Below are 20173 nucleotides of genomic sequence, written 5' to 3'. Positions count from 1 at the left end.
CAAAGGGGTGGCAAAAAACCACCCCTTGTATTTTTTTAGCATATGCCCTTATCTTATATTGAAGCTTCTCTTCTGTACAAATATGTTTTTGAATAACACAAGAAAGCAAACAGCTCTAATGTGCTAAGTCCTGCAAGAAGCCAATAGAAGTAATCCAGATGTGCGCGGTTGAGATTATCCGCGAACCAACCATATTGCCCATCCGCGCTAGTTACCTTCTGAACAGTGGATATAAGAAAGCCACTGGCGAAATTCCCTACACCGAACACACTAGTGTTCAAGGCGAGACCCATGCTTTTCAATCCATTTGGTACCTGATCGTAGAAAAATTCTTGTAAACCAATACTGGTGAATGCAATAGCAAGACCAGACACTACGTATTGCGGAATCAACCACCATACACTCATTGGCACCGTTTTATTTGGTGGATCGAGTAATCCGAAATCTATTGCAGTTTTAAGTCTTTTATCCTCCACTACAGCTGCAATCACCATGGATATTGCTGTAAAAAATATGCCAGTACCAATTCTCTGAAGCATCGTTATGCCATTTGGTCTGCCAGTAAAAACTCGCGCAAGAGGAACAAATAGACGGTCGTATACTGCAGCAAAGAGAATGATAGATAAACCAATGAAAAGCTGAAGTGATGCAGCAGGTATCTGAAACTTTAGACCAATTGATCTGTCCATTGTGCTGCTTTGCTTTGTAAACAAAGTCATGTTTTGAGCAATCACCACCGGATATATCAAACATATGATCCATAATGGAAATAACCGTAGTAAAGAGTTTGCTTCTTCAACCTTGGCATTTGAGTTGCCGGCAAAAGCTTCCACTGCCTCATCTTTGCTAGTGTTTGATGATGAAGTGATCCTCCAATTCTTTGCATCTGCAACTAACACCTCGGTTACTCCTAATAATGGGTTTTCCCTTGCTTCATCTATGACGCTATAACGATACGTTTTGATTCCAGATAAGAAAACAATTAGTGCCACTGCTGTTGAAATGCACAAAATACCAAATCCGAGACCCCAACCCAAATTATCTTGAATGTAGTTCAATATTGTGTTAGCAGCAGTGCCTCCAACAGATATTCCAATTTGCCACCAGTTGAAAAATGAACTCTTGGATTTGATTTCGTTCGGGTTTTGTCCATCAAACTGGTCTGCACCAAAAGCTGGTGCACATGTTGCAAATCCAGCAGCACCAATTGCCACCAAATACAACGAAAAGAAGAAGAAGGCGAAGCGCAGGAGATATCATCCTTTGCGTTATTAACACAATCTGTCGACTTCACAGAACCATTCAAAGTCGATAAAGTTAACAACCCAAGCCCCTACACACAGTTAAAATCAACAATCAGCAAAGTAAATCGGAAACATGAACAAAAGCTTACAGAGAGTTGAGGGAAATAATAAAATTACCAATATGCAGAAGCAAGAAGAGACTAAAACGATACGAAATCGTCCAAGATAAGAATCAGCTACGAAACCAATAAGTAACGGAAGCATAAACACGACACCAACCCAGATATTAACATTTTGAGCAGCTGTGGCTGTAGATTGACCAAACTGATTAGTGAGATAACTAATCAAGTTGGATAGAATTCCGAAAAATACAAACGCGTCGACACAATCGATTACTAGCACTCGAGAAGCTGATTTCCATCCACCAAATTCACCATTATTCATTGTAAATTTCTCTCCTTTGTAATTCACCATACCTTGAATATATTTATCAGTTATAATGTTTTGCAACAAAGGTTCTTCATGGCTATAGACACCATCAACTCCTCCTGTAACCTCCATTAATGTCTATTTCTTTCTCTCTATAGAGTTTAGAATGAGAAGTAGCTAGCAGAAAAAAAATATTATGATGCATTATAAGGTTTTTAAATATCAATTCTGCAGATAGTGCAGGACCATGATTAAGACATATTCTCTAAATAATGCATAGTTGCCTAGTTGGTGGCGCGGGCATTATTGAATACCAAAGAGTACATTAAAAAATATAGTTTGTTTATTAAGGGATCAACATAATTTAGAGATTATCTCTTCCTAATGAGAAATGTGAATCCTACGGAAACAACTCCTTGTGATCAAATTCACCTCAAAACACATTGATTAATTCCTCCTTAAGTGTGTTGCTTGGGTTGTATTTTTGAATTAACGACTGACTAGCGCCGTATTTGTTTGGGTCTGACTCGAAATCTGAATTTGACATTTATCATACTTTGTTTTTTTGTTTTGTTTTTTAATGTACGAGTGCCTTTAAAAAATAAATAAATATATGTCTGACTTGAAGTCTGACTCGGCTCGTACATCTTGTTGGGAACTATTAGAATCGGACACCATTTTGTATCTACCTTGTTGGCAAAGATTTGACTGGAATCAAAATAATTATGTAAGTCATACAACAAGAGCTCTGCAAATCGGGCGAATATTATGAGTCGACTCAGTAAAAATCTTAAATTTGATTTTATCCCCATTTCATCGATTTGTTGATTCATCATAGTACTATCCATGATTATTTTCTTAACTTTAGCTTTATGATTGCTTTATTGTTCCTGTTTTATGCATCAGATTTTCTCTTTTCTCGATTTCTATTAATTTTGTTTTTTAGGTTTTGTGATCCGTAAATTTGTTCATATTATTCTCCGTTTCTCTATGTTTTAATTCCCCTCTTATTCTTCTTGTCTTCAGTTTAATGGGTTGTTAATTTTGTGCAGGTCTCTCCTGTTCAGTCATGGATCATATCCTATATTGGATCTTTGTGATTTGGTCTTGTATTAGTGTTTTGATAATTTTACCAACTGTGGTGGTATTATCTGAAACAGATTATCCTAATCCAGCAGTATTGCAAAGGCAAAAGTATCAGCTATTAAGTTCTCTCAGTATGAGATCTACAATCGTTATTCCCATCAAATATTGATTACCATGAGTAACCAGGTGAGTTCCCTAGTTTCCCTTCCGATCCAAATTCAGAAAATTCAAAACATTCAAACTTTCCCCCTAGAAAGCACCGTGATTTACTTAGTCAGCAAATCAATATGATCCCATGCAAAAACAGCTAAGCAAAATAATGTTGCGGTTAATTCTAAATTATTCTCGGCATTTCTTTAGGAAACAAAATATTCTGGATATCAAAAACTACAGAATAAAAACCCTAAAACACCTTGGAGATAAAACAAAAATCTTCTTTAATCATCTTCATACCTCTGAAACCCTAAACCCAAAGATCCTTGTGAGGTGCAGCTATTCACTGGAGACTAATAATACCAATAGCGCAAACAATAACAATAATCAAAAGCTATTCAATGCAAAAACAGCTAATCAACTCACTGAAAGAATGGAGGCTACGTCCATAAGAAGAGAGAAGGGTGCTATTGGGTCGATGAAAACCCTGAATGAAGCTACTGAAGCCTGGTCTAATAGTTTAATAGGGAAGCTACTGGTGAAGAAGGAAGATGTTAAGGATGACGAGATTGAAACTTCACAGATCAAAGATGAACTTGATATACTTTGGAAGAAGTACAGAAAAAGAGAAATGAATGTTGTGGGAAAATACCTATATTTCTTCAAGTTTAACACGGAAAGGGAAATGAAAGAGGTCATTAAGAAATCTCCTTAGAATGTTATGAAAAGCTTGTTATCCTTGTAAGAATACTCAACTGTTGTTGCGTATAAGGACTATGAGTTCTGAACCCAAGCCTGGAACGTTCAATTCAAAAAGTTTACTCTTTGAACATCATCATGTTGCAGTGGTAGATGAAGCAATTGCAGATCTGGGGAAGAAAATCTCGACTGAACCGAAAAACTGCAGACCTAGAGGTAGTAACATGATCACTGCTCGTATCGAGATGGACCTCAAAAAGCCATTAAAAAGAGGTGAATGGTGGAACACCAATTCAGGAGAGCCAAAATGGATTAGATATCATTGGGTTAAACAACCCCATAATATCTGTGATCAGTGTTATGTAATTGATCATGATGATACCACTTGTGAAGCAGTTGCTGAGTATTTACAAGAACGAGCTATGACCCAAGAAGAATATGAGGAACATTATGCTGCAAAGAATAAAACTAAGGGGAAGGCAACTAAAACTGAAGCAGATGATTTGGATAATTATTATGCCCATGTTGAAAATGAGCAAGAAATGGAAGCTGAAAATTCTAGGCATACCAAAGAGCTAGAAACCAACCTGTTCATACTAATGGTTCAAACCCATCTATAGTTGGCCCTATTCTGGTTACTCATGGAGGGAATAACAACAATGGTGCTTCTTCAAGCACCAAAGCTGATCACATGGATGCTATGGATAGTGGCACACACAAGTCCAATAACTCAAACACATAGCCAAATGTCATGCAAGAACAGGAGGACCATGCTATTACGGTAATAACTTTTATAATCTCTCTTTATTATCATCATCACTTTAGTTTTACATTTCAATTTTCTCCTTTGATAGGTTTAAGATATATCCATTTGTTTACAATTCTGCATCCTTATTATCCCTGTATAACCATGAGAGTTTTAGCATGGAACTGCCAAGGTTTTGCTAAGAAAAAAACTAGAGATCATCACCTAATGCACAGATATGACCCTGACATTATATTTATCTCTGAAGCCAAAGTAGGGATAGATAAAATGACTAGGTTTATTAGAACCTAGAAGTTCCCAAATCATAAACTCATACCTTCTAGAGGTATTGTTGGAGGTTTAATACTTATGTGTAAGGATGGCTTTCATTTTAACATTGTCAATTCAGGATCATGGATAATAAATTGTATAGCGTGCAGGATGACCCAAGCAAACCTGAATGGATCCTCACATGTATGTATGGGTCCCCATATCCGAATCAAAAGGAGAGGCAATGGACTTATATCAAGGATTTAAGTCAAAATATTAAACAACCATGGGTTATTATTGGGGATTTGAATATGGTATTCCCAAATGAAAGCAGATATTCGAGTAGCAGTACTTCTTCTCATAGTTCTTATTCTAATACTTCTTCAAGGTATTCTTACATCACCGAGCTAATGCATGAAGCTGGACTAGAAGATTTGGGCTACACAGGAAGATCTTTTACTTGGTCTTCAAATGTACACGATACTGGTGTTAGAAGGTCGAGACTTGATAGAGCCATAAAAAATGAAGACTTCATCATTCATTTCCCAGATTCAAAATTATTACATCCACCACAAATGGGATCTGATCATTGTCCAATCATGTTGGATAATACTGCCTTAAATGGAGATAGAAGACGTAACTGGAAGTACTTTCAATGCTATGAAAAAGATGAGACACTAAAAAATGAAACCATCTCAGCCTGGAACCATCAATTCAATGGATCAGATGCTTACAAATTTTCAAGAAGACTCATTGAAGCAAGGAAATTAGTTTCAAAATGGAATAAAGAAAAATTTGGAAATATCCAAAGTAACATTTTTCTTCTTCACCAACAGATGGAAGCACTGCAAGGAGGAGTTCATGGTAATGATACTACAAGCCAGGTACAACAGTTGGAGAATCAGATTGAGAATTGGCATCAAATACAAAATGATTTTTGGGTTCAAAAATCAAGAGATGAGTATTACTTAGAAATGGATGGCAACACCAAATACCATTATGCTAATGCAAATAAAAGAAGATCAAAAAATAATATTGTTGCTCTAAAGGACGGAAATGGGAATTGGTGCACAACAAGAACTGATTTGGAGAAACTGCTCACAAATCATTATAAATTGCTTCATACTACCAGTTTCCAGTAAGAAATGAACAAATACTTCAATGTATACCCAGTGTTATATCGGATCTAGATAATGAAGAACTGTTGAGGATACCAGATGAAGTTGAAATTCATAAAGCATTAAAAGGAATGAAGTCATGGAAGGCACTTGGTCCTGACGGATTTCCACAAGGTTTTTTTCAAAAATCATTGGGATGTAGTTGGCCAAGATTTAGCTAACATAGTCCAACAACTCTTTCGTACAAAGGTTCATTCTAAAATGTTTGAATGCTACAAACATTACTCTTGTCCCAAAAACGAAGAATAAGCAATCTCCCTTTGATCTGCGGCCCATTGCCTTATGCAATACAAGTTATAAACTCATTTCTAAAATTTTATCCATCAGGATGAAAAAATTTAATGGGGAAAATTATATCACCTCTTCAAGCAGCATACGTACCAGGACGTCAAATTTCAGACAACATCCAGCTGGCTCAGAAGATAGTTCATTCTATGAAAAATGAAAAAGAAGATTCTAAGCATCTAGCCCTAAAGTTGGACATGTCAAAGGCCTTCGATCGACTTGAGTGGTCTTTTCTCATGGATGTCATGGAACAGATGGGCTTCTGTGCAGCTTTCCGCAACCTAATATTGCAGTGCATCAACACCACAAGAATATCGATTGTTCTAAATGGAGCTCCATGTGAATCATATCAGCCTACAAGGGGAGTGTGACAGGGTGATCCAATTTCACCCTATCTATTCATTACTGTTATGGAAGCATTCTCACGCCAACTTTACCATGCAGAACAGCTGAAGCAGATTGAGGGTATTAAAATTGGAAACTGTGCTCTTTCTATATCACATTTGTTTTTCGCCGCCGATTGCTTACTCTTTTTCAATGCAGATCTTCATAATGTTAACAATGCACTAAAAATAATTTAAGATTTTGGAAGTGCTTCAGGGCATATGGTGAATTTCACTAAGTCAAGTGTGCACTTCAGTTCAAATGTACCACAGCGTTTCTGCAGATTGTTAACGAGAAGATTGAAGGTGCCTAGAATGAACTCCAATGAGAGGTATTTAGGTATACCTTTTATTATTGGAAAAAATAAAATCTCATGCTTCACTCATCTGTATGACAGAGTTAAGAATAGGCTCTCAGCCTGGAATGGTAAGACTATGTCTCAATGTAGTAAATCTTTAATGATAAAGACATCCATAAATACGATTCCTTCCTATTTTATGAGTTTTCTTCAAATCCCAGTTGACATCATTAAGAAAATTGATGCAGTACAAAGGGATTTTTGGTGGGTCTATGAAGAAAAAAGAGGTACGTACTATACTTCATGGAAAAACTTGAGTCTGCATAAAACTCAAGGTGGTCAAGGTTTCAGAGATTTGAAGGTTTTAAACCAAGCTCTCTTAGTCAGAGCAACATGGAGGATATGTACAAATGAAGATGCTCAATGGGTAAAGGCAATGCAGGCAAAGTATTTCTCAGGCACCAGTTTAATTCATGCTACTATTAAGAGTAATTGTTCATGGTCTTGGAATGGTATACAAAACCAAATTACTTTTATCAAGCAACACAGCTGTTGAAGAGTTGGTAAAGGGAATAACATAAAAATTTGGCTGGATGTATGGGTTATGGGGTTGGAAAACCCTCCAGTACCAAGAGAAGATGTGACAGATTCTGAGAACTTCATATGGGCAAAGGAACTCATAATTCATAGTACCAGACAGTGGAATATTCCCTTAGTACAGCATCTGTTTGATACTTCAACTACAAATCTGATATTGAAAATGAACATCCCTGCATCAGCTGAAGATAAACTTATCTGGAAACTCACAAAAAATGGCAATTTCTCTTTGAAATCTTCCTACAACAGGTTGTTTGATATCAGCAGAGTTAATCTACAGACTTCAAATCTTATCGCTGGCACTAAGATAAGTTGGAAAGAGTTTTGGAATATTCAAGTTTGACCAAGAATAAAACATTTTTTCTAGAAATGTTTTTTTGGATATTCTACCTACCAAGGAAAGATCTGCATGGGTCTGCAGTTACATCAATCAGCAGTGCCCTTTATGTAACCAGTTTGATGAGGATTTGATGCATGTCTTATTCACGTGCCCTTTCTCAAGAACAGTGTGGCTACTTGTGCCAGGGGGTTCTACAGTTCTTATAGGAAATTACATCACTATAGAGACTATGTTTGAAAGTTGGTGGCAAATGCATCAACAACAAATAGGCCATACAAGTTGGCTTCATACTGCAATGGCAGTTTGTTGGACTTTATGGAATACAAGATGTGAGGTTCAGTGTCAGAATATCAAAGCAGCTCCAGAAGGGGTTGCAAGAAAAGTGTTAAGTTTTACCAGCTACTGGGAAAATCTTAATACTAAGTAGCTAGAATGTAGAGCTGCGAAAACTATTACAACTCATTATAATACACAATGGATACCACCAGTTTTTCCATTTCTAAAATTAAATTGTGATGCCTCTTATGATCCAAATACTGGTCTAACTGGGATTGCTCTTGTTTTACGTGATCATGCAGGAAAATGGAGAATAGCAAACTCAGAGCAAGCAGAATGTATAACATTCAGAGATGTTGTTACTTGGAGTTTGGAGTTGCAACTAGCAAAAGTCATCTTGGAAACAGACCTTCAAGGGATTGAAAGCAACATCAACAACAAGACGCCAACAATAGCATGAGAGAATGAAACCATTTTGCTTGATGCTCTTGAGAGTTTACAAAGTATTCAAACCTGGGAGTGTTGTTTTGTCCCAAGGAAATGTAATAAAGTTGATGATAAACTTGCTAAATTCAGCAAGAGGTCTAGAGTTACTAGTATTTGGTTACAAAGTCCACCGAGTGTCATTGAAGATCATTTGCTGTCAGATAATTTGATGCTTAATCAATAATAATTTTTCTTTTGCATCAAAAAAAATAATAATTATGTAAGTCTAAATTATGTTTTTTTTGCATCAAAAAAAAATAAATAATTATGTAAGTCTAATCATGTATGAACCGAATCAGATCTGCAGTCAGTTATCTGACTGACACCTATCCCAGTCAGACGATTCCTTTCTTCGAACCCTATACTTGAATACAAAGTAGGCAGGCGCACTGAGACTTTAGACGTGGCTGGTCGGCTAGTAGTCCCTTTGGTTGACTACACAGAGACCCAACACAACTACCATTCATCACGCCGCATCTTCCCGCAATATCCAACGCTAAATAAGAACCCACCACCCACACGTCAGCACGTCACCTATCCAAACATCAGATAACATATCACACACCACCACAACAAAACAAAACAAAACAAAACCTCTCGTTTTCTCTCTCCACACGAGTCCTCCTCCCAACATATATAATTTCACTTGACGGGACAACAAAACACAGATAACCAGAAGAGATATCATCATAAGAATCCCCTCTTTTCTACGTTTCTAACCTAAAATTCTCTAACCCTAATAATCCCTTTTTTTTTTCTCTTCTCTTCCAGATTTCCCAATCCCACTCTAACACTGATTTCTAAACCTATAAATATCTCTGACAAGCTTTTCTCAGATCTCCAATTTCAGAAGAAGAAGAAGAAGAACAAGGGCGAAAAAGGTAATTTGGGAAACCACTATTCTTCAATCTTTTGTTCCTGCTGTTTGAATCTGAATGTATATATTGATTAGATCTTTTCAATTGATTTATTTGTTGAATCTTTTTTGTTTTGTTTTTTTTGTTTTGTTTTTTTTTTTGAATTTCAGGGTTTAATCTGAGGAGGAAATTAGGTTTTTTTTTTTTTGGAGATTGTAAACTGTTGATTTGATTTGATTTGATTAGATAGGGGATTGAGTTAATAAAGAGGGATCTAGGTTGTGGGAGGGATATTTGTTTTTGATTGTGTGTTGTATTGGATTGGATTGGATTGAGTGCTGGATGGAGATGTTAACGAAGAAGAGGAAAGGGATAGAACCGCGTGATGAATCCTCATTTGATATACCCGAGATTTTGAGTAGGACCCGTAAATCGCCGGCTTCGTTGTCAATTGCTGGATCTCATTTTTCGTTGGAAGATTGTTCTAGGAGTAAGAAGAAGTATAAGGAAGGATTGGAGACGACAAGGGCGGATGTCGGTGGGGAAGGTAAGAAGAGTAGATTGCCTGGGGTGGCTACTGCACCTGCGAGTGGGAGTTCGATTTCGGATTCGCATGGGAGGGGGCATAAGAGGAAGATTGGGTGTATAGAGAGTGGGATGAAGTTGAGGAGGAAGAAGAAGATTGAGCAGGAGTATGTATTGGGGAAGGAGATTGGGTTAGGTAAATATGGGTGTGTGAGATTGTGTAAGAGCAAGATTGACGGAGGGGATTTTGCTTGTAAGACTTTGAAAAAAGGGGAGGAGACTGTACATAGAGAGGTTGAGATAATGCAGCATCTGTCAGGGCATCCTGGTGTTGTGGCATTGACAGCTGTGTACGAGGATACCGAGTCGTTTCATCTTTTGATGGAATTGTGTTCTGGTGGGAGGTTGCTCGATCAGATGGTCAGAGAAAGGCAGTATTCGGAGCAGCGGGTTGCTAATGTGCTGAAAGAGTTGATGTTGGTGATCAAGTATTGTCATGAAATGGGTGTGGTTCATCGAGATATAAAGCCTGAGAATATACTCCTCACGGCAGCAGGGAAGATGAAGCTTGCGGATTTTGGATTAGCCATGAGGGTTTCACATGGTAATGACTCAAACTTCTGCTATGCAGGTCACTTTATCATATTAGTACCATGACTATAGCTAGAACATTGAACATCGCTCCATTTGGGATTGAATGACCAAAACCATCTAATATGTTAACATTTGTGTGTTGAAAACTTGATCCCTGTAACAAAATAGAAAAGAAAACTCGCTGCCGATATTATGACCAATGTTAATATAAGTACTCCCCCCCTGCATTTTTGACACTATACTACCAGATCAATATCCTAGGACTGACGGACCAACTAAAAAGGAAGCAGTGGTCATTATTTCAAAAAAGATACTTGCTGCTTTTGTGTTCCAATATTTGGCCATGAATTTAGCCGCTGGCTAGTCCGGAAAGTCCTTAAATATGCCACTAAGCATGCTGAAACGTTGTGTTTTTCTTTGTCTTAAAGATCCAGGGGAATTGCATGTAACCAGCATGTGCTATGGATGTCTACAGTTCCAATTAGCAATGTACCTCTACTCAATCATTTTAATTGTCTTGTCAGCCATTTGTGGTTGTGAGATATTCTCTTTTGAGTTTCTGTGTCATTAAGATTTTTTCTCCCTGTTGTCATTTAGGAATAAAATGCATCTCGCATTTGTATTGGGATCATCAGCATTTGGCACATTAATTCGCATGAGGAGTCGATACTAACCAGTCTTAACTGTGTAAGAGGAAGTTATCAGCATGAGTTCCTCGCAATGTAGACGCTGGTCGAGTCAGATGTCGGTATGTATGTCTGTATGTGTATCTAACTGGTATTATTCTGTCAGAAAAGGTTGATTCTTGTTGTGATGGTTTGTCCAATTAACGTACCATTCTTTAACTGAGATTGAGTCGTGTGCAGTAAGAGTCATGTTTGGTTGTTTATAGCTCATTTGCTTCATCGGCAGAAAAATGAGGTTTTTTACATTGTTAGCGTCTATAGAGGTTCTGTTATTTTGGATGTTTCTGTGGTCTTCCACTCAAGAACATGTATGAGTTTGCTGATTTCTCTCCTATCAAGGATGTGTTTATTAACTTCTTTCAAGAGCAAGCACACTGATCTGATTCTTTCCTATAGCCTTCTATCCCATGCACTCCGATCCTGTGTGGACCTGAAATTTTTTGACTGGACCTGAATTTTTTGAGTAACAGATGAACTTAGATGTATAATTTCTCTACTAAACCATCTTTAAGATTCTTATCTATTTATACCTAACTGTCTCTATGTTCGCTAGATCATGCACAAAGTAGTTTATGTAGCATTTCTACGTGTCTTTACTGAAACAAATTTTAATGCTGACGACCTTATACCCTTGTTTTAATTGCTTTATTTATGGTCTGTCCAGTATGGAAGATAAGATGCTTTTTTAGCATATACAGAACAGGGTTATGTTTTGTTTACTTGTTTCCAGTATTGGCTATTACTTGACATTTTCTGTTGGAACTTGGATCATAAGTATGATTTTCTGGTTATTCTTTTTGCAGGCCAGACATTGTCTGGTGTGGTAGGTAGTCCAGCCTATGTTGCTCCTGAAGTTTTGGTTGGGAATTATTCTGAAAAGGTGGATATCTGGAGTGCTGGTGTACTTCTTCACGCCCTTTTGATTGGCGTTCTTCCGTTCAAGGGTGAGTCACTGGAAAAAGTGTTTGAGGCAATCAAGAAAGTGGAACTCGATTTTGAAACCGGAGTATGGGAGTCTATATCTCGACCAGCTCGCGATTTAATTGGACGAATGCTCACAAGGGATGTCGAAGCTAGGTTAACTGCAGACCAAGTTTTAAGTAAGCCCTCGATATTCTTTTGCAGTCTCTTTCCGTCTCATAATTCTATTATTTTTCTGCTTTAGTTGAGTTAACCGTCCATTGTTCGTTGTTTTAGGACATCCATGGATTCTATTCTATACAGAGCGGACTTTGAAGACACTATCAATCAAATCAAAATTGAGAGCTGGTAAACCCTCTAATGGAGTCATTGAACCACAAGATTCATTAGAGAGAGCTAGGCTTACAATCAATGCAGTGTGTCTCAACAGTGACTCAAATACCCGTCATCATGTTTCATCAGCATCAGTAGATAGTAGTTCAGACCAGAAGTCAGAAGAACAGGATGAGTGTGGTTTGGTCGATGCACTTGCAGTGGCAATCTCACGTGTGAGTTTATCTGAACCAAAACGAAGCAGACTCTGTGGACCTAATCATCCTATAATGAAGCAGGAGTGCTCTTCTAACATGCAGTCTAACAATCTCTGTAAAGCATTCTGATATGTAGCAGCTGATTTCTTCACCAACCAACTCCTGTTAATATTATTCATAACCTCTCAGACAGCCTTCAACATAACACTGACAGCAAAATGACTTGAAGAAAGTGGTTAGCTTGATCAGGTTCTGTTTTTCTTAGGAACTCTTAGTTCTTCTTTACGCAGTGTTTTTGGTTTCAACCTAAGCTTATTTTGATAGATGTACATGTGTAAATAGAACAGTTTAATTAAAAATAGAGAATAAAGGATACTGCTGATTTTCTAGTCCTGTTTTTGTAAGTTGATTTTATTTTACCAAACTTAAAAACTGTAAAGCTCTTGAGCAGTGATTCGTATGGAGGGAAAATTTGGTTGAGCCAATACATATTTCAGAGAAACTTCATATTAATTTATAGAATAGAGTCATCCTTACTATAAATGTCGTTTAACAAAACAAAAATTGATTGGAAATGTCGTCAACAAGTGACATTATGACTAAATTAGAATGATTTAAAAACAAGGTGGAAATACTTAACTAAAAGTATCCATGGTCCCAAGACACGATGTTTACACATTACCAGTTAGTTCATCATATTATGCTTTCTTTCTTATTACGGCAGAACTCACCGGGAGAATTTATTAAATATCCGGCGAAACTCACCGGGAGAATTTGAAGAGAAAACAGAAAAGAGGGGGGCTGGGCCTGACCTCAAAGAAAAGGAAACAAAAAAAAAAAAACATGTTATACAACTTTCAAGGTTTTCAATGCAACTTGATCTTCTTCTTTTTCTTCCTTTTTGAGCTCTAAGTACCTGCAATATTGAATTTAAGTACTTCAGGAATTAGGATACCATATAGACAAAAACTAACTCGTTAAATCAGTTATAGATGCATATGAAATTATGAAACCTTGAAACTTACCCGTGATGTTTAGCCCAACGAGAGAGCTGATAAAACTGTATTGGTGCATTACAGGTATGACATGCTAAGAGCATATAGTTGCGTGGTCGTACCATCCACGCGAATCTCATGAACGAACAGGAATACCCAAACAATGCTGCACATCGAGTACAAATAAATGCAGTAAGCATATTGTAGGATTAATCCAACTCCTCCAAATGGACGGTTGAATCTTACCAACGGTCATGTTCCCAGATATCATGTCTGGGGTCTTCTGTATATCAGCCACTGCCTGTAGACACCAAGTAGTTAAAATAGAAAATTCAACAAACAAAATCATTATGAAACCATAGAAAGAATAGTTTCAAGTACATACAGAAGCAAGCAAACCGATGTTTGAAACAGGACCCCAAAAGTGAGTTGTTTTAGGTCCCATTGGACTGTTCACGAATGCTCGAAACTTTGCTGCTGCCATTGAATCGTTCAAGTTCACCACTGTACTGGACTCAAAAAAGAAGACAAATTTGAATGAGAAATCCTGAAACTTCAAAATAAGTGAAGAGAGTTAGCAAATTCATACCTCTTGCAAAGTTGAGATGTATGAAGTAGAAATGCTCTATATTTATGTTTTAGTTGCAGAGGAGAAGAGATTATATTGACAAAAGAAAGAGTGAAGATAGTGGATACTTGGAGGAGTTTGGTTGATTTACGGAAGAGGGAGGGATAGAGACCAAAAAAACTTTATAGACACATTTTTAATCTAAGGCTGCTGTAGAGATAGAGACATATTTTGGCGACTATTCATCCTTTATCATATCCCATGTTGTCATATCATATGTGTCTTACAGTCAACATCTCTATCCTTTGACTAGAGTTGACCTAACAAGACAAACCAATTGAGCCTATTAAACTTGTCATGGTGCCAGTTGTAAGAGTGCAACAATTGAGTCGAGGAAACACTTGGTAGTTTTTGTTGTACAAAAAGGTCATGGGTTGGAATCTCACTTGCACAAGTCGATGAAACACTTGGTAGTGTCTTCGTTTCGGATCAGATTGGAACGGAACAAGTCCAAAAACTGCATCAGAACTGAAACTAGTTATTAAAATCGGACCCGATTCTTAACAGTCCGGTGGAGTCATGGGAGAAATCACGTTCATCTCTCTGTGAACCGAAACTAGTTTGCCATATCTAATATTGCAAGTTCATACCCATAAATTACAGCAGATAGGAATTTGTATGAACAAAAAAGAAGAAGGTTTTGCGATGAAACAACGATATCTTCATTCACATTCTATTAAAACAAGAAGCACATCATCAATCACCATCCCATACATAATTACCAAGCTAGTAGCTAGAAGTTCTTAAAACAAAAATCGATCCAGTAAACCAGAGAATGTAGAACAGATTCTAAACAAAGTGTGAACTATAAAGTAGAGCCAAATATGGAATAAACACGGCGTAACTGTATGCTCCTGCAAGGAATTCTAACGGAGGGGAGGAGAAAAAAAACGAATGATGAAGACGATCATGAATACCACAGAAAAGATGACTCCAAGCATTACAGCAAGATCAGAGCTGTGTGAGTCTGTTGCACAATAAACAGAACCTAATATCAACTGCAGACTACCAACAATTGCTTTATAGAAGAACAGGTAACTGATTGCCAGAATAGCTTCACAAAGCAACACCCAAAAACGGAGAACAATGTCATGATGACTTTGGAAGTTGAATCTTGCTGCTTTGGCTAATAATCCTGCTAAGAATGATCCACAGATCGAGATAAAATGGAAATATTTCAATTCAACAACAGCTTCTGAACCTGGAACACAAGATGAATCTGAAATTATGCCTAAAGGATTTGGCCGGAGAAGATCAAAACCATACGAGAGACACAAGTGGAACAAGCCGAGAAATCCTAACAACATGCCGACTTTGCTAATGCCGCTGATATATGTGTTGTAATTGTTGAGAAGATAATTGGCGTTGTTATTCATCATCTTTGTTCTTGAACTTTTTTTACGAGAGCTATAGAGAGAAAGCATAACAAATTTCATTTCAGTCTCATTTCGCATTTAACCCGAATTTCAATTAAAGTTTCATCGCTGTTAATGTTGAGGATTACATGATATTGACTACCACCTTCTCAGAATAGGTTTACTTCGGTTCTTAATGTTACTAGAAATGGTGTAGTTCGCATGGGCACTACTTGTATCATGCTACTTTGGTGTTGAGACCGAGACTGATGATACTTCCAAGAAATTTCTGCATAAACCTTAAATAGTAATATAGTATATTTCTAGGGCACTTACTTTCTCTATGTACGCTGCTGAAACAGCATAACTGAACCCTATAAAGGGATGTGGAATCATGTATCCTACCTGACACATAAACCTACCTCATTGAACCTAACCTTTACCTGCCAACAATTACACCTCCCATTGAGTAATTGAGCAACGAAATTAATTTGCTAATCTATTGAAAGTATTAGCACAATTGGACCCCAACTGCATGCATGCCCAGTGAAGAACTGGCACACTCGATCCAGGGTCTGAAACTACCAAGGGAAATGAATTTGATGAGGTAATTAACTGATAAAGTCACGATTCATGCGATCTCAAACTATGTATGTGTCTTTGAATTTAAAACGAGTAATTTGAATGATGAAATGCTGGCATTAATTAAATACTTGCACTTTTATTTTATTTTATTTTTTTTGCAGGGTGCCATTTCAGAATTAAGGAATGTTCATGCGAAATTAGGAAGAGGGATCATGGCCCTATTTTTTATACACGCTGCACTTGGTCTTCAACTAGGCCTTAGTTACTAATCTTGCGCTGCTTCATTTTGTGGTGAGCTTTATCTAGAGGTGCCAAAATGTAACACTACTTATACAATAATGAATTAACTCCATTGCAATTTTGCTTAATGTACTTTCTAGCCATGTATGAAGAAATAAACAGACATCTACTGTTTCAAAGTGGAGTGTTTGAACAAGTAGTAAATTACTAGAGGTATGTGCTTCAAATAAAAAAAAAAGTTACTAAAGGTGTCAAATAGGCCAGGCTGGCCGGGGCCTGATCCAGCCCGGTATGTATAAGAAGGTTAAAGCCTGGCCCGAACCATAGTAAAGTATACCAGGCCCTAGCTCAGGCCGTTTTAACATCTCTACAAATAATGAAAGTTTCATCTTCTCAAACCCTAAATCTAAACCACAAACAAAGAAGCGGTTTCGGGTAATAATATTGACACCTCATCATCCACATCTTTAGTAGTTAATTACAGTGATCTTTTGATTCAAATTCTCTTACGTACTAGATTTTTTGTCCGTACTACGCATCGGGCGGACTCGAAAACCATGCACCATCATTTTTTTTCTTCTTTTAATCATATTTTTGGTTTGGTGTGACGCGGTTTCGCCTCGTCCCGTCATGCATTTTTGATTTGATAGGATCTCCCCGTCGCAATGCATCTTTTATTTGGTGTGGCTCGGCTTCGCCTCGATCCGTCTTGATGCATGCTTAGTATTTTTGATTTGACGCATCCCAATGCATGCTTAGGTTTTGATTTGGTATGACTTGGCTTCGCCTCGACCCGTCCTATGCATGCTTAGGATTTTTGATTTGGTGTGGCTCGGCTACGCCTCGCCCCGATGCATTTTTTTTTACTATAGAATCAAAAGTAACTTTAAGCAGACTCATTCTTTAAAATGCAGAAAACATAAGCAAAAGAAATAATTTCACTGAATGCAAAAGATATGTTTCTACGTATGTCGTATTTTTAGTCAATTACACAGAAAGAGAAAGAAAAAACAATTTTAACAAAAACAAAAAGGCTCTAAGAAGTTCAAAAATTAACTGACAACAAATAAAAGGATCACATTCATCACCAACAACAAAAAATTCAGTTACTGCGTTACCAAATAATTTGGCATTATGAGCATCTATGGTATTGTCGTTGGCACTCATGAAATTGTTGAATGCCATAAAACAGAAACTTAGTTACATCGTCGTCTTTCGTCCTTCCTGGATAACTGGTGTCTTTTTTCCTTTTGTTGACAACAATTTACTTTGTTGTTTAGTTTCACGGTTGTGGGACCATAACTAACACTCCTCTTCTTCTCCTTTATGCCATTCATGTATCCTTACCTCGAATGACAGTATCACCTGTGTACAAAAAGAGAATCATCAGTGTACAAAAAGAGCTGAAATCAGGGATTCAGGGGCAACAAATAGGTTGGTAGTACAAAAAACCAAGTTGATGGTTGGCATATACAAACTATTAGTAAAAAGAAAAAATACATAATTGTTCTTGCTTCGACAGCTTCATAATAAGTTCAAGAATCATAATAAATAGATATACCGAAGATGCGTGTCAACATTTTTTACCTCTCCATCATACAGGTTGGATACTGTTTGATCTTGAAATTCAAAGCCAACAGGTACTACATCTGCACACCAAAATTCCTTCTATGTATGGAGATAAATATGTAGATAGAATATGGAAGGTACTTAAAGTTACAATCTAAAACAGTCAGTAAATGAAAGAGTGATTCACGAAGAACGGTTACTCTAGTGTGAACCATCTTCATGAACTGCGGCACAAAGGTGTTAGGACTAAATGATCTACCAAGAACACTTAGTTTACATAACCATAAACTCATAATTAATAAAATTAGATGAGAAAGGACTTCAAATTAACTTACCGTGCCATGTTCACCTTTTCCACGCCATCCCAAAGGAACACCCGTACCATAGGAATTGGACCACTCGCTATGGCTGGCCTTGCCCATGATCAATGCTCCAGATTTTGACAACTTTCTAACCACCCTTGGGTCACGTAGGACAAAAGACTTGGATGCCATACCCAGGGCATGACCAACTCGATGCAAATCAGACTAACTTCAAATAAACAATTTGAGTAAGATGATTGCTACACTTATAGTTGTGCACCACAGACCAGCAAGGGAATTAATCAAGATATTTCCATATGTAACAATACAAAACCTTGACATTTATATGTTCCAAGTTAGTATTTCACGTCAAAACTTGAAAATCGACTGAACATGGTACGTGACTTAAAACTCTCAGTCACCAAGGATGCAAATTTGTAGCCTACCAACAACCAGTATAAGGTGCCAGCATATCATATGTTGGGTGCAATAATCAAAAACAAAGAAAAATCAAATAAGCAAAAGTTATTGATACTTAGCTCCTTTATAACGGAAGTGATTGCTTTGACGAAACGAACAAGCTCCCCGTATCTCCGCAACAGCAACAAGGCAAAACTTTGGAAAATAGAGTGAGTCACGTGTTCAACACGCTGTCCTTAAGACATTAGCGCCCGGCTACACTCAAGAGTGATGCTATAGCCCTCACAGGACGGATATCTCCAGGATAAAACACCCTAATACACCTACTACTAGCATATGTAGTAGATGCTCAACTTGAGCTTGGCAACTCCGAAAAAACCGTTAAGGAAAATCGCGAATGCTTAAAAACCGCTATAAAATATTTTCCCTTAGGGGTCCCTCTAAAATATAGAGCAACCCCTTTCCCATAGATTTTACAAAAGTAGTGAATTTCTTTATATAATTGACAAATACAACTTAAGAAGAAAAACTCCCCGATGTGGGACTAAAAGGTTTATATAGTTTCTTAAAACTACTAAAAATTGGAAACTCCACGATGTGGGACTAAAAAGTCTCATTCACAAAATAAAACAATAAATTATAATTTTTTATTAAAACTTTAAAAAATTATTTTTTTATTAATCGTTTTTCCGTTTCTCAGAATGCTCGTGCCGTTTTGTCCGTTTTGGCCCTGGACGTATCCTGTTTCTCAGAATGCTCTAGAGAATCAGCTCATATTCTCACAGGAAGCGACCCACTTCCTCATTCAGATAGGTGAGTTTCCATAAAGAGTGTTACTGCTACACCCCACTTCAATCTTAAATTGAAACTATAGAACTCATTAAGACTTATTAAAAAGTCATCCTCCACATGCAGTCACACTATCACGTCTACACCATAGGGAAGGGACAGAGAATGAAAATCTCTGATAGTGTTTACCTTTACCCATCACAAATTAGTTGTCTCATTCGAAACCTTGATCATGGGATCTCCAGTCAGCAAGGTTGAGTATCCTTCATGGCAAGTTTAATATATGAGCTTAAGCCCCAACCCCCTCGATGCATTTTTAACTATCTCTTTGTACAAACCTTTCGTCAAAGATTGCGCGATATTCTCCTTGGACTTTATCCAATCAATGTAAATAACGCCGATTGAGATTAGTTATTTCTTAGCTTTAACTATTATAGATTGGCTAACACAATGTATAGATATAGCTGGCACAGGCCTATGCCAAAGAGGAATGTCTTATAAAAATCATCTTAGGCACTCGGCCCCCTCTCATGCTTTATCTAACGCAATACTCTCAGATTCCATAATGAATTGAGCGATATGTTTGTTTGGAAATCTTCCAACAACAAACCCACATGTTAGAGTGAAACCATATCCACTCGTAGACTTAGACTCCTCTGAGTCAACTATCCAGTTTGCATCATAAAGTCCCAAGGACAACAAGATAC

The 20173-nt window shown here is 37.3% G+C and overlaps 3 protein-coding genes across 4 annotated transcripts; 1 reads left to right on the top strand and 2 right to left on the bottom strand.

The window, feature by feature from the left end:
• Window positions 1–30: 30 nt before the first annotated feature.
• LOC113357109 (protein NRT1/ PTR FAMILY 5.10-like) lies at window positions 31–1805 on the bottom strand. The gene is made up of 2 exons (XM_026600394.1): window positions 1422–1805; window positions 31–1247 (listed from the first exon to the last, which is right to left on the bottom strand). Exons 1-2 carry the CDS (start codon window positions 1803–1805, stop codon window positions 54–56), a joined length of 1578 nt encoding a protein of 525 aa, XP_026456179.1. The 3' UTR covers window positions 31–53.
• Window positions 1806–9137: 7332 nt separating this feature from the next.
• Window positions 9138–13068, top strand: LOC113311280 (serine/threonine-protein kinase PEPKR2-like). The gene is made up of 4 exons (XM_026560122.1): window positions 9138–9351; window positions 9498–10456; window positions 11936–12232; window positions 12330–13068. Exons 2-4 carry the CDS (start codon window positions 9670–9672, stop codon window positions 12710–12712), a joined length of 1467 nt encoding a protein of 488 aa, XP_026415907.1. The 5' UTR covers window positions 9138–9351; window positions 9498–9669; the 3' UTR covers window positions 12713–13068.
• A 174-nt stretch (window positions 13069–13242) lies between these two features.
• LOC113334868 (mitochondrial pyruvate carrier 1-like) lies at window positions 13243–14284 on the bottom strand. 2 transcript variants are annotated; one of them, XM_026581099.1, is made up of 5 exons: window positions 14168–14227; window positions 13964–14082; window positions 13825–13879; window positions 13609–13744; window positions 13243–13499 (listed from the first exon to the last, which is right to left on the bottom strand). In XM_026581099.1, exons 2-5 carry the CDS (start codon window positions 14060–14062, stop codon window positions 13430–13432), a joined length of 360 nt encoding a protein of 119 aa, XP_026436884.1. In that variant the 5' UTR covers window positions 14063–14082; window positions 14168–14227; the 3' UTR covers window positions 13243–13429. The 2 variants fall into 2 exon arrangements, with proteins under 2 accessions (XP_026436884.1, XP_026436881.1); XM_026581096.1 differs by having other exon boundaries at window positions 13245–13499; window positions 13964–14087; window positions 14168–14284.
• Window positions 14285–20173: the final 5889 nt, after the last annotated feature.

Source organism: Papaver somniferum, chromosome 1 (assembly GCF_003573695.1).
Source record: "Papaver somniferum cultivar HN1 chromosome 1, ASM357369v1, whole genome shotgun sequence".
Classification (NCBI taxonomy): domain Eukaryota; kingdom Viridiplantae; phylum Streptophyta; class Magnoliopsida; order Ranunculales; family Papaveraceae; genus Papaver; species Papaver somniferum.
The sequence above is the reverse complement of the archived record's forward strand: the minus strand, read 5'-3'. Positions and strand labels throughout refer to the sequence as shown.

Excerpts from the sequence above, each read along its gene's own strand:
- LOC113357109 (XM_026600394.1), bottom strand. The coding sequence starts at position 1,805 with ATGGAGGTTACAGGAGGAGTTGATGGTGTCTATAGCCATGAAGAACCT. Across the intron at positions 1,248-1,421 it reads CTTCTTGCTTCTGCATATTG|CGCTTCGCCTTCTTCTTCTT; the intron begins GTAATTTTATTA and ends TGATATCTCCTG.
- LOC113311280 (XM_026560122.1), top strand. The coding sequence starts at position 9,670 with ATGGAGATGTTAACGAAGAAGAGGAAAGGGATAGAACCGCGTGATGAA. Across the intron at positions 10,457-11,935 it reads AGCCATGAGGGTTTCACATG|GCCAGACATTGTCTGGTGTG; the intron begins GTAATGACTCAA and ends TTCTTTTTGCAG. Across the intron at positions 12,233-12,329 it reads AACTGCAGACCAAGTTTTAA|GACATCCATGGATTCTATTC; the intron begins GTAAGCCCTCGA and ends TCGTTGTTTTAG.
- LOC113334868 (XM_026581096.1), bottom strand. The coding sequence starts at position 14,062 with ATGGCAGCAGCAAAGTTTCGAGCATTCGTGAACAGTCCAATGGGACCT. Across the intron at positions 13,745-13,824 it reads ATCTGGGAACATGACCGTTG|CATTGTTTGGGTATTCCTGT; the intron begins GTAAGATTCAAC and ends CTCGATGTGCAG. Across the intron at positions 13,500-13,608 it reads CGTTGGGCTAAACATCACGG|GTACTTAGAGCTCAAAAAGG; the intron begins GTAAGTTTCAAG and ends TCAATATTGCAG.